Source organism: Cynocephalus volans, chromosome 3, assembly GCF_027409185.1.
Source record: "Cynocephalus volans isolate mCynVol1 chromosome 3, mCynVol1.pri, whole genome shotgun sequence".
NCBI lineage: Eukaryota > Metazoa > Chordata > Mammalia > Dermoptera > Cynocephalidae > Cynocephalus > Cynocephalus volans.
The window spans coordinates 66,402,085-66,415,422 of NC_084462.1; the positions used below are offsets into that span (position 1 = coordinate 66,402,085).

General features: G+C 53.2%; 1 protein-coding gene across 1 annotated transcript in view; it reads right to left on the reverse strand.

The window, feature by feature from the left end:
• Positions 1-3,076: 3,076 nt before the first annotated feature.
• The window catches only part of PML (PML nuclear body scaffold), a 42,993-nt gene continuing 32,731 nt past the window's right edge, over positions 3,077-13,338 (reverse strand). Inside the window, exons 8-9 of the mRNA XM_063090861.1 lie at positions 7,137-7,287; positions 3,077-6,072 (exon numbers count right to left, since the gene is read on the reverse strand). Of these exons, the coding sequence (XP_062946931.1) occupies positions 5,285-6,072; positions 7,137-7,287 (939 nt within the window). The 3' untranslated portion in view covers positions 3,077-5,284. The remainder of the gene's footprint in view (positions 6,073-7,136; positions 7,288-13,338) is intronic.

Sequence of the window (13,338 nt, forward strand, 5' to 3'; positions counted from 1 at the left end):
TTTAACTGTGGATGGAGCCTTACCCCAAATCATGTGTTCTCCACAGGGACAATATCCCCCCACAGGGGGTGAAAATTGGTTCTGGGCAGCAAGGGGAGGGCAGCCAACAATCTTAGCTATTGTCATGGTTTCTGACCCTCCAAAGGATGACAGTCTGTAAGAATGTCTGTGCAAGGAAGAAGTAAAACGACCTCTGTTTGCAGATGATATGACCTTTATCTAGAAAATCCTAAGGAATCTACATTTAGTATCTACGATATTAAAATTAAATTTCATCGGGGGAAGTACAATTAGGAAAATATTATCTAAAAAGGCTCTTCTGGAGGACAATCAAGAAAAAAAAAGAGGTTGCCAAACACTGTCGTGAAAGAAAAATTTAGAATTAGTATAAATTCGAGCACAGGGACCAGAAGGTTGGGGGGTAGCTTTTGGCGACCTGCCTTTCACATCACCTGAAATTGACAGACCAGGAGGACACAGGAAGGAGACACAGGCGAACCTTTCCCCAACACACGGCCATGCACGCCACGGTGTGGGCCACAGATGGTGCCCATCTAGACACAGGCTCCCCACAGGCAAATCTCAACTCTGCCATATACAGGTTTACTGACGTGGACAAGGTGCTCCTCCAAGGATGAGGATGAGGATGTAACCGCACAGGGCAGCTGAGAAGATGAAATGAGGCTACTTTGCTAAATGGTTATACAGTGTCTAGCACGTAGTTACCCTCCTGTCGAGTTATCTGGGAGCATGATTCACCCGATTTTCCCGGGGGGCTCTTGCTCCTGGTGAGGTTTGCCCCCGTCCCTGGTCCCTCTGATCTGATCTGTGTGCATTGTCCCCACTGGGGTTCAGTGTGCTTGGGCAGAGCCCCTGCCAGCTGCTTCTAGAAGAGGATGCTGGGGAGGGGGCAGACTGTACTTGGGGTGCCATATTAGGGGTTCCTTCTCAGAAGCTTCTGCCCATTGGTCCACAGTTTCATGAACTTTTCAGTTGCTAAAATCACAAAGACCTGTAGCTTGAAGAATAACTCTAACTCCATTCCTAAGTAAATCCCTAACTCCCTCCCTTCCTAACCTTAACCACCAAATAAATCTAATCTAACCCCAAATCCTAACCTTGGACCTCCTGTGAACTTTAGCTCCCACCCTCACCCTACCCTATCCTTACCCCAGTTCTAACCTGGGCCCTAACCTTAGCTTTCTCACCCATGAGCCTCACCCTAATTCCACTGGTAGCCCAGTATTTCCCCATATTAGGTCATTCACATCCACAGTCACATGTTCTGCTATACTGTGCCCCTTCTGAGCTTGTAGTTACTTACAATTTGTCCTAAGTGGGTCTTTAAAGAATCCCACTTTACCATCATTCTGAGCAACTGTATCCCAGAAATCAGTTTTGATAGGTTGGTTATATTTTTTCTAATAGATGTTAACATAAACATAAAAGGTTAAACATTTAAAAGTTGTTACTCCATGCACCACCCAACTAAAGTTACCTCCCATGCCACGGAAAGTAATCATGGCCCTTGAGAAAGGACTGAGCTTCCTGAGCCAGCACCACGATCCCCGCCGGGTCCTGTCTATGCTGCTAGTGGATGGGGCTGCAGCGCCCTCTGCTGGCCGAGTCTAGGAGCAGCCCTAGAGTGGTTCCCATTCTTGCTGGGCAAAGTCCATCCTCTCTGACTTGACATTTGGTGAGCCACAGCCGGGGTCCCACACTCACTAGCTGTGGAGTTTCCTTAATAGTGAGAAGTGAAGAATGGTGAGAAAGGACCCCTTACTCTAGGGATAGGGGCTGGAGGAAACTGGGGTGTGGGGTGGAGAAAGAGCTGAGGTCAGAGTGGGAGGGCGAAGGTTAGACTTTGAAGTAAGGAGAGTGGTCAAGGTTGGGGCTGGAAGTCAGGGTGGGTCTAGGGTTGGATAAGGGTAGAATGGGGCAGGCCGAGGAGAGGGTGCGGGATGGGAGAACAGCAGCGCAGGCACTGGGGTAGCAGCAGGTGGCAGTAAGAGCAAGACGGGGGGTGGGGCAGAAGCAGATTTTTAAGCGTGATTTTTAAGCCCCAATGGTGTGACTGAGCCCTTAGGACTCAGAGGGAGGTGCTGGAGCAGGGCAAGGCTGGGCTGAGCTGCCACAGGGGAGCTGTCCTCTCCTCCATGTCTAGGGACCTGAAAGCTCCCATCTGGGTATGTGGGAAGCACAGAGCCACCACTTCTTGGCCACTCCAAGGTGGGCCTCCTGCTCTTCTCCCTGGCTTCCTCAGACCCCAGGCACTCACTGCTGTCTGCTGTGGCCCTGATTTTGTTCCCCTGAAGACAAGCCCATGTACTTTTTTTGCTAAGATCTAATATTTGTTTATTTTCCTATGATTTCTTACAGGAACATTGTCATCTTGGTTATCTGTGAAATAAGATTTTTACATATGTATGGTTCTTTCGATATGAAAAGGCTATTTTCACAAACATTTTCTCATTGGTTCACACAAAGATCCTGTGAAGTAAAAATGACCCACATTTCCCCCTTTTACAGAGGAGGAGCCTGAGGATCAGGGAGTTAAACACGCCAGACCAGGGCCCCAGGCTACGAAGCGAGCACTGAAGTTCAGAGCCCTGGCTTCTAGCCCAGTGAGGTCATGGTTAGCTGACACGTAAAAACCTGAGATATAATTCAAAGACGAAGAACAGGTGGCATATTTGGACTTGATCTTTTCGGTCAAAAGGTCAAGCTGGGAGAATAAATCTCTAGGACCAGAATTGCAGGTGGGGTTAAGGGTTGTGGCACTGATCAATTCCCATTACCTGGCTGCCCAGGCCAGGGCAGGGCTAATTCCTACGCTTGTGTCATGGGAATCCCTGCAGGTACTAATGTATGTTCCACTAGTGACATCCAGGACAACTCATTAATCACATTGCCAATGCCCTTGGCCTCCCCTTTTTTAGCGTTTTACCACCTGTCACTCTAGGGACACAAAGAGTAGTACAAGATTATCCAGAAGGGGCCAGTGGCAAAGTTCCTACAGACACTGCTCTCTGGTTCCTGACTCCCTCTAGGAGGCAATTCTTGAAGTTGGCACTTCTTTTCCTCCCCATGCCTCTCTCCTTTGGAGATGCTCCCTCCCGAGGCAAGCCCACCCCAGGCCTCCCCAACTGGAAGTTCATATCCTTGAGGCCCTCAGCACAGAGTAGTGAGGGGCTCTCAGCTCTGCCAAATTCAGAAAGACCCCCACAAAGTCCAGCTGGGCCGGGCAAGTGCCCACTCATCCATGCGTGGAAGAGCCCCCTCCTCTCCTGACAGGAGGCTTCTCAATGGCTCCTCTAGGGTGGATGGAGCAGTTTGTGATGGGAGCATCGGGCTTTCAAGTTTCACATCTTTATTAAAGGCTGTGATAGTGGAGGCAGAGCAGTGTGCCCTTTTGTTATAAAACCTGTGATCAACCACCTCTGATTGCAAGCATGGTGGAGCCAAAATCAGTTTGCACCGCTCAGTCCAGGGCTAGGCTGGGGGGGCGGGGGGATGATAGGAGCAGCCCACGTACTGCCTTACCAGCTGCTGAGACAGTCAGCACAGTCAGGTGGGGGTTCCATCCTCCCCTCCATCCATCAGCCTGTCCCCACAGGAGCTTCACACCCAGCACCTGCTTGAACAGCCTGGCATCAGAATCTTATTTTAAATGCATCTGGGTTCACTGTTAGAGCCAACACTCCCATCACGGGAACAAGTTCCTATGGAATCCCTGGGTGGATCTTCAAGACATGCTCTGGATGGGGATGAGGTGCAGGCTCAGATCACCAATGTGCAAGCTGAGGCCATCAGCCATGGGGGCCGGAGGCCTGGGCTGTCTGCAAAGCATCCCAGGAGCAGAGAGCCAAGAAGGAGGGATGGGAGAGATGGAGGAGGAAGAAGGATGGGGGAAGGGACAGTGGTTCTGCTCGTCACAGGGGATAGCCCTGACCTGCCTGTGTTCCGCTGCTGACCTCTGGTGTAACCACGAGGTTGGGGACCAATGGCTTGGAATGGGAGCTAGGGTTCAAGGATAAGAGAGTTTCTTGTCCACTGCCTCAGATGTTTGCAGTGGCCTGCAGGCCTCCTGTCCATTCCTAAACACCCAAGATGGCAGAGCTGCATGGGAGCTCTGAGACCATGCAGGCCAATAAGCCCATATTACAGATGGGGACACTGGGCTCTGCAAGGGGCCTTTTGCTAGGTAAACTTAATGCACATAATCAGAGACAGGGACAGGACTTTCTCTGCTGATCCACACTGCTTCCCTTCGGAGGTGTGGTCTACTAGAGCAGTGGGTCTCAAACTTGAGCATGCCCCAGAATCATCTGGAGAATCTGTTAAAACACAGATTGTTGGGCCCCAGCCCCACAGATTCTGATTCTGGAGGCCTGAGTTAGAGCCCACGGATCCGCATTCTTAAGAAGCTCTCGGGGGATGTCAGTGCGGCAGGTCCCTGGACCACACCTTGAGTAGCGCTTGAGATTCCTTGGGAGGGCTGAGGATGGAGGCAGTGCAGGGAGAGTGGAGGACTGCGCTGAGAGGGGTCTGGTGGCCTGAGGAACAAAGAGCAGAGCCGTGATGAAGGGGAGGTGTTTGGGTGGCAGGGAATGATGAATGAAGCTTTGGAAAGTCAGACTTTGGAAGCTGGACATGCATGGAGCAACAGCTTCTGTCTCTGCTGATATAAGACTCTTTGGGATGAATATGTCCAAGGGGAGGTGAGCAGAGATTTGGCCTCTGGGCAGGCAGAGGCTGGAAGAACCCAAACCATGAGGGGCAGTTTGGTTTGAAAGGCACTTTGGGTCCCCATGGGGCTGCTGCTATTGCAGTGTCACCTCAGATTGCTGTCCCTGTCCGTGGGAGTGCCAGCAGGTCCCCTGGGGCAGTGGCTGGGGTCAGGAGGAGCTTTAAGCACTCCCATGGGTAGTGGCAGGTGGGGTGGCTGGGGCAAGGGGGGGGCCACTTATTTAGAGAGCCCAAAGGTCATGTCGTGGTGTCTTCTTCACTCAGGATCTCCCTGGCTCTGGCTCCTGCAGGGAGGGGCTCGGGGTCTGGTGTGCTCCTGGGGAGTTGAGGGAGGGGGGGTAGTACTTGGCTTTGGAAACTTCTCTGTAGGATTTTTAGAAAAAGGGAATTTGGTCCCAGAGACAGAGAACTGATTCTGGATGAAATGACAACTGAGTACTTGGACCAGGACTTGGGAATGCTGTACTGGGTGTGGCCTGGCTCAGGTACCCCATCCCTCTCTGCCCCCAAAGCCCCAGACAGTCACCCTCTCCTCTCAGCTCTGCTGGGAGGCCCTTTCTGCCACGCTGTGGCCAGCGAGAGGGGTACAGACACCTTGTGCCTGTGCCAAGGCTGGCTGCTCCAACAGGCCTTCAAAGTAGGTGCTCAGAGCTTGCAGGTTGAGAGCAGGCTGGGTAGGGGGTGGTGAGGTGGTCTGCAGGCTCAGGTAGCGGCTGTACTTCTTCAAACCCCCCTGCGGGTTATGGTGGTGTGCGGTCAGCAGCTCCAGGAAGCTCACGTTGCGGAGGGCCAGGAGGCGGGCATCGGCCCGGGGCAGGACCGCGGCCCGTACCAGGGGCTGCAGGGAGGCGAAGCACTGCAGGTTGCTGAAGGGGTAGATGTGCTGGGCCAGCCGGGGGCCCGGGGAGACCTCGAGGAGGCGGCACAGGTCACGCATGGCCAGCACGGCGGCCAGGGCACTGCGCTCGCTCATGTTTCTCGCCAGGTAGGTCTTGGCCAGGCTCTTGAGTTTGAAGCTGCTGGCCCCGGGCACGTGCTCCCGGATGACCGGCAGTGCAGCCAGGAAGCCCGAGATGGCCTCCTGGAATTCCCATAGCCTGTTAATGTCCTCCAGGGCCTGGAAGAAGTTGGGGAGGCTGGGCCCCCACAGCTTATAGCAGGCCAAGACGGGGCGGCGCATGGTCCTCAGGAAGCTGAGGAAGTGCTTCAGCCCCACCTCCAGGGAGACGGCCTTGGAGTAGATGCTGAAGAAGGGCTCGGGCTGGATGAGCACACGGAACTTGCTCTCCCGGTTCACGGCAGCCAGCTGGCTAATCTTCTGGGCTGGGCAGGAGAGAAGGGTAGGATGAGGCCCCAGGGGCATGGGAGGCACTGGGGCAGAGCAGGAGGACCTTTAGGGCTGCTGACCACCATCTAGAGATCCTACCCTAGGGCTTGCTAGCAGGAACCAAACATCAGCCTCCAAATGCAGCTCTGCCCCTGGCTCTGATGGGACAGGGGTCAGAAGGGGAGGCTGGGCTGCCCTTCCAACACCCTGTTCACAGGCTGGGGCTCCAGCTCTTCCTAATCCTCCACCCATCCCAGAGTAAGCCAAACCTTTTGGATCCAGCTTCCCCCAGTCTGTCTTTTATCAGCCTCCATCCACCTACACTAGAAACCCCAGACTTTTTTCCCAGCCCTCTACTCCACGCCCTGCCTCCAATCCCATTAGTCACTCAGCTAAACCTCCCTGCCTGCTCAGAGTCCTGGGACACAGACAGCAGACCAGCCCAATCTATTCCATTCAGAGCATGGCCCAGAGCCTCCCGCTGAGGTCTGCAAATGACTTTCCTGTACTATGAAAACACCTGCTGCTTCTGGCTGGCTGACCTAGTCCCAGTGTTGAGTCCATGCCACAGGGCAGGGCTCGGGGCTTCTGGCTCCAGAAAGGGCATTGTAGAGCCAGAGCAAGAATGGGGGGATTCAAGGGGTTTCCCAGATAAGGAGTCATAGCTCTCTGTGACCTTGGCTCTGTTAGCTTCCCTGTGCAGCTGCCTGTGGGATGGACTCTGCACTCAGAACTGTGCAGTCATAGCCAAAGGCCTTGCTTGGATTATTGGTCTGTAGCAAAGAAGTCACACTCATTTGTTTAGAAGTATGTTCCCACGGCTCTCTAAGAGAAGGACTGGTCAGAGGTGAACTCTGGAGGAACTTGCCACCCTCACATGCTCAGGCACTAGTCAAGGCAGATGCCCTTATTCAAATCACAAGTGCTCTGCCCACTCTGGCTGCAGCTGCTGTCCAGAGCTTAGGGCTCTCCCAGGCCTCACAGATGGCTCTGCCTGCACATCTTGTGTGGACTCTGAGACTAAGCTAGAAAGGGATCGGGTAGCCCCAGGAGAACCCACTTTCATTGTCAAGCTTGAGGTCAAAGAAAACCAGGGGCCTGTCTTCTGCTTGGGGGTCGGCAAGGCTCTCGTCCAGGACCCTGAGTGAGCTGGAGCCCTCCAGCTGGAGGTCACTGGACTCGCTGCTGCTGTCGTCCAGCTCTCGGGAGGACTGCAACACAGAAAAACCAACAGGTCAGGGCTTCAGAGGGCCTGGGGAGCACACTGGCAAGGAAGGCCTGTGCCCAGGAGCAAGCATGTGCACCAGTGTCTGTGTGGGAACACAAGCAAGCTGCTGTGGCCTAGGGCATCTGTGTGCACACAAGGGAGGGTGTGTTACTGGGAAAGAGAATGTGTGCACATAAGGGAATGTGCGTGTGTGTGAATGGGTGTGTCAAGTGTGAGAGTCACGTGTGTCTCCTTAGTGAGTAGGTGTGAGAGGGGGAGGTCAAGCAGCAGGCATATGTGTGCAAGGACGTGCATGTGTGGGAATGAATGCGAGTGTCAGGGTGTGTGTGTGCATGCTCCAGGGGGTGTGAACTATGAGTCTGTGTTGACAAGTGTGTGAAAGTGTGAGTGAATATGCGAGTGAGCAGGTGCTGCTTAAGGAGGCTCAGGGAAGAAGCCAACTGCTAAGGTGGGTCTGAGATGTCTGCTCCTAATTTCATCTCTCTGAACACACTTAGAAACTTCACAAACTTGGGACAGAAGGAAGGAGCCTCATTTTGAACCCCAGATGATTCTTTGGAAGGGGCCAGGAGCCTGGCTTTTCTTGTCCCCAAAGCAAACTGAGGTCCCAATGTCCTGTACAAAAGGGAGGGGCAGGACTGCTCGGCCTTCTGAACATGGCATCTAGGTGGACACACAGATCCTTGGCAGAGAGAATAATGGAGGGAGAGGCTGGAGGCCCTCCTGCCATTTAGTGTCCATGCCCCACTGCTTAGAGAAGCCTGTGAGTCCTGGGACTCCTCCAGGCTGCACACTTGAGGCTCTGTTCTCTCCAGCACCAAGGTCCTGGAAGGAACACTGAAAGGCCCTGGAGTGGGGAGCCAGAAGAGGGGTGAAAGGCTCTGGCTCTGAGATGTTCCCAAGGAGCTGGGGATGCAGGCGGAACCTCTGATAATAATATACAGTTTATATCCTCTGCACAGCTGCCAAAGCCCAGATGTTTAGTCTTTGGGGACCAGCTCGGAAACTCCTGTGAATGCTACCTGTGGATTGGCCAGAGACCAGGAGGAGGGACACAGCTAATGTCATAGGGCCAGCGGGGGGCACAGCTGAGACAGGGTACAGAGTAGGCCTTGGGTCTTTCCTCTTTATGGACGGTCTCTAGCTTGTCAATGGAATTGGTGTCACCTGGGGCTGAAGCCTCTATTAACTCTGGCCCCTGGCTAATGTCCCTGGCCTGGGAGACAATAGGCATATTCCCCTAGACCCTTCCACTGTCCAGGAGAAACATTTGTTTTCAACAAAACGTCAGCCAAGAGCAAAGTCTTTACTGCCCACAAGTAAGTTAAAATGTGGTGGATTTTCCTAGGAGTGGCTGGTTTGTACTTTATTTGTATTTCATAGCCCTGCCCCAGGCTCTCCAACTTCCTCCCAGTCCCTGACAGAAACAGACATTCACTGTGAATCCACCTCTTTATACGTAAGGATTTGGTAAGAGAGTTTGCCGACTGCCTTGCATCTCCATATGCTTGATGGGCCATGCTGTCAAAGGCTGGTTTCCATTTCTTGCTCTGTGGGCTCCCACATCGCTGTCTGCCTTCCCGACTGTTTCCTCTCTGTAAGGAGCCTTCTACAAGGAGATTTCCGCCAAGGTGCCAGCAGGAGAACCAGAGTCGGCCTTCTTCCCCTTGGGGACAGTCAGGTTGTTTTCCATCTCCAGGCTTCACATAGCAGCAGCAGTGGTGCTCTCCCACGTGGGCTAGTGGAAAGAGCTGGGCCCCCCTTGCCAGGTTCTCTCCAGGGCCTCAGCTCCTTCTTGCCAACAGCTGAAGAGCAGTCTCTTTGGCCAAGTCCATTCTGCCACCCACTGACACGCACACTGGGCTCTCTTCGTTCTTCTGTCTGCTCCAAACATAACTGCATTAGCTTCTTGATGGCCTTGAGTGCTTCCACCTGTCCCTGCCTTCTGGCAACGTCCCTTCAGGCCTCAGAGCCAATCTTCTCTTCTTCGGATCTGCTCTAAGAGCAGAGCTCCCTGGAGAGCCAGACAGCTGTCTCTTTGGGCTGCTTCTCCCATCTTTACACTAGGGTCATTTATGGAAGCTGTCAGAACCTCGTTTTTAGAGTCTTCCATTGTCCTTGGGCCATGAAAATGTCCTTTGTCCTGAACTTACGGAAGCTGCCTCCTCTAAGGAAACCCTGCAGGCTCCCTTAATAAAAGGACACCCTCATTCTGCTGAGCTTGTCAATGGATGAAAGGCTGGATCTTTCAGCCCTGACTCCTCTTCGTCCAAGATCCCTCTTGCCCTTGGGGATGTCCATACAGTATGGCTACCCCACAGGGCTGGTCTCACTGGAACATTAACTCTAGCCAGCTGTAAACTCACAATTCCCCCTCCACACTTAACTCTCAGCAACACAGGGATGGGGAGTAGTGGGACATTTAAACTAGACTTTTCTAAAGACCCAGGTTTACCAGAAGGGCAACCCACACACAGAGGGTCTGGTGCAGGACATCCTTCCCTCCCTGCTCACTAAGGGAAACTCTCCCATTCCACCCCCCAGCCCCTGCTCCTTGACCTTATGCCACGAATCAGGATAACTGGGTGGAAGGTGGGGGCATAGGGAGGGACAGTCATTGGAAAAGGCTGAGATTTGCTAGGAAGGGAATAGGAAGGGCAGACAGAAGGAAATGGGGTGAGGGGAAGCTTTGGGTTGCTCTGGAGTAGGAGACGATGAGAGCTACAGGAAAGGGAAAGAGAAATCAAAGAAGAGCTGCTATGGGTGATAAGCTTGCTTCTTTGCAAGATGTGAGTAGATACTGGAATTTATTTCCTTATTCTACTTGGTTAATGGGCTATTTCTTTGAACACAAAACTGTGCTGACTGAGCCACGTCGCATCCAGGATTGTTTCAGCATCCACGTGTGACTAGGATACGCATGCAATCTGGTCCATGAGCTATATCTGTCTCATTCATCTTCCTCACAGATCTCATGGCCCTATCAGGTCACTGCATTCCAACTCAACACAGCAGGTCTAACAGTCATGCCAAGGGTACTCATGGGAAGTGGTTGGATTGACACTTTAATCACTTTCCAAAAGTCTAGGAGGTTTATCTGGGAAGATCCAGCCTCTCCTCTCCAGTGCTGCACCATACTCCAGTATGTAAATGTCACCTCCATTCAAGGCTGTTACATAGACAAATGAACAGCATTCCTCTGACACAGATGTGCAGTTGAGTCCCCCAATTCAGTGGTCCTTGACTTCAGCTAGGCATTAATAGCTTTGAAAAACTCTTGAAGCCCAGGCTGCATATCAGACCAATTCAATTAGAATCTCAGGGGGTGCAACCCAGGAATCTGTAGATTAAACTCCCTAATGTCCAGCCAGGCTTGAGAACAACTGTCCTAATTACTGATTCATTCCATATTTGCTCACCAGCCAGCCAGACACGAGCCACACTCTTAGACAGTCAGCATCCAGCCTCCTGAAGATATCTAGTATCTGACAATCATGCTTATCAAGAGTCCCCAAGCTCCTGAAGAACTGTCTCAGCACCCAACCTTCAGCTACAGCTGCAATCAGTTTGGCAAGACACATGCATTGCTGTATTTTGCAGACACGAATCCCCAGCTCTTGCAAAGTCTTGAAGGCCCCGGAGATGCTGCACATGTTATCAGCGAACTGGATCATGTAATTAGCTAGCCTGTGGCCTCCAGTGCCTTTCTGCCCACTGCTCTGGCCCCTCTGTGGACGGCTACAGCCCCCACCTTCTCTGTCAAGCACCTCGGCTTCTTTTTCTGATAGACACACCGCACCACGGTCCCTCCTCTGGATCGGCTGCTCCCCTCAGGCCTCCCTTCCTCTGCCGGTCGCTACTGCCACTTTTGCCACGGGCTGCCCCCTTGGCTGGGCGCCCTGCTGTTTCTGTTTGGTCCTGCTGCCGCCGAGGCACTGGAGCCAGTCATCTGTCACAAAAGTATGTGAGAACACCTGACTTTTTCTGCTTTGGATCCTAAAGCAGGGGCCCCGTGGTAGAGGCATTGCTGGCCCACTCTTGCAGTTTTTAAGCACAGCCTCACCCCAGGTACTCCACAGTCAGGCCTGGGACTCGCCCCTCCACCCCATGACTACACCCTGCTGGCTCCAGAAGGGGTGAGGTCTCCTTGCTCTGTCTCACACCAAGCCCCTGGACAGATCCATTCCAGCAGTAGATGTAGCTAAAGCCGGAGCAAGGGGCCCTTACACACCCTGGTACACTTGGAAAATGTGATGTTTTAGCAGGCCAGTATTCTAAAACTTTCACTCACTGTAAGGTCAGATAAAGGCTGCAGAGTGGGGGAGGACCTGGCTATGTAGGAGCTGCCCCTCTGTCCAAGTTGGGGAGTAGGAATTTGCAGCAGGGGTGCTGTGGGTACTCCGGGGTCAGCCAGGGTCCGCAAGGGACCCAAAAGGTAGATGAGAAATGCAAGAGCAGGACCTAGTTTGAATATGTTTTTAAAGTTTGGCACTCCCGTAATGGTTAATTTTTTAAATGGGCATCTAAGGAATACATACACAAAAACAGTGGCTCTCTCCCCACAACTCCAGGCCTGTTCTCTAAAGTGAGTGACGGCTTCTAGTTTTACTCTTCCTCACCTGAAATGTGCCTATACCTCCTCCCTTGGTCAGACTCAGATTTCCTATTGCCTCCTTGCTGGCAGCTGACGACTAGAGGGATACTCCCCTTGCCCCTTCCCTCACCCCCCAAAGATTGCAGGTTCCGGCTCTCCCGCTTGACTCTCCACCATGTTTGGTGAGACTATTGACAGGCCGATCCTTCTTTCCATTATTCCCTCTACTTCCACCCAGGGTCAGTGGTAGCTCCAATTTGATCAAGGTTATAGGATGGAAAGAAGTGCCCATATCTCAGAGCAATTTAGACCATGGAAAGACAAGACTCATCAGCTGGTTGGACCTGAGGAGTCATCAAAAAGGAGGAGTCCTGGGTGGCTCTGGAGTCTCGGCTGGTGTGACTGGGCAGATGGTGGGGCGAGCCATGGAGAGGCAAGAAAGAATGAGATTGAGGTGCTTGTGGAGCATCCGAGTGGGTGGTCGAGGGCTGCACTGGCCTGGCAGGTGGAGTGAGTGCCAGGCATCAGCAACCCCTTGGCAGTCACTGGAGCCAGGGGTGGAGCTGAGATCACCTGGGGGAACGCACAGACTAGAAAGAGAAGAGCTGGAAGAACAGCAGCATTTCGGAGAACAAAGCCACCTGAAAGGAGAAGGAAGAGCACCCAGAGCTGCAGGAAGAAAACCTCATGAACCCGAGGAAAGTGATCTTGCCAGGAGGGGCAGCTGGCACTGGTCAAGAGCAATAAGGAGTGATGAGACCCTTGGACTTTGAGCCATGGAGGATCCCCTGGTGCTGGTGGGAAGCATGGGGAGGAGGAGTCAGGAAAAAGCAACAGGGGAGGAGAGGAAAGGGAGCTGACAGCTGAAGCATTCAAAGATGCAGGAGAGAGGAGGAGATGGAATGAGCCTCCCAAGGGGGCAGGGAGGCTTGGGCCAGGACACAGGGACGGGTCCTAGAGGCAGGTGGACATCCCCTCCACCCTAACAGAAGGGACAGGGGAAGGGAAGTGATGGGGACAGGTAAATCTACAATTAGGTAGCAAGACGCCAACTGTCCCCATGCCGCTGGAGAGCTCCAGTCTTCTCCCTGCAGAAGGTGCGGTCACCAGCTGAGGGTGAGGGTGGGATGAGGGCCCACAGCAAGGGAAGCGGAGGTGGGTGAGCTGCTGTGGCAAGCAGGAGGGTGTGCTGCAGCAGGAGCACCAGGGAGCCCTGAGCAATTAGAGGCAATCACCTGTCCTTTTCCTAGGGGTGTGGCTTTTCTCCAGCAGCCCTTGGCCTCCAGGTGGCAGCACAGAGGCAGCAAGCTACGGAATCCTTCCAGGACTCTTTCTGCAGGGCAGGCCTAATCCTGAGGCTAAGCAGGCAGGGAGCAGAGATCCTGATGAAAGACTGGCTGAGATGGGGACCGTGCCGGCTGGAGGGAGGTGAAGGCTGGA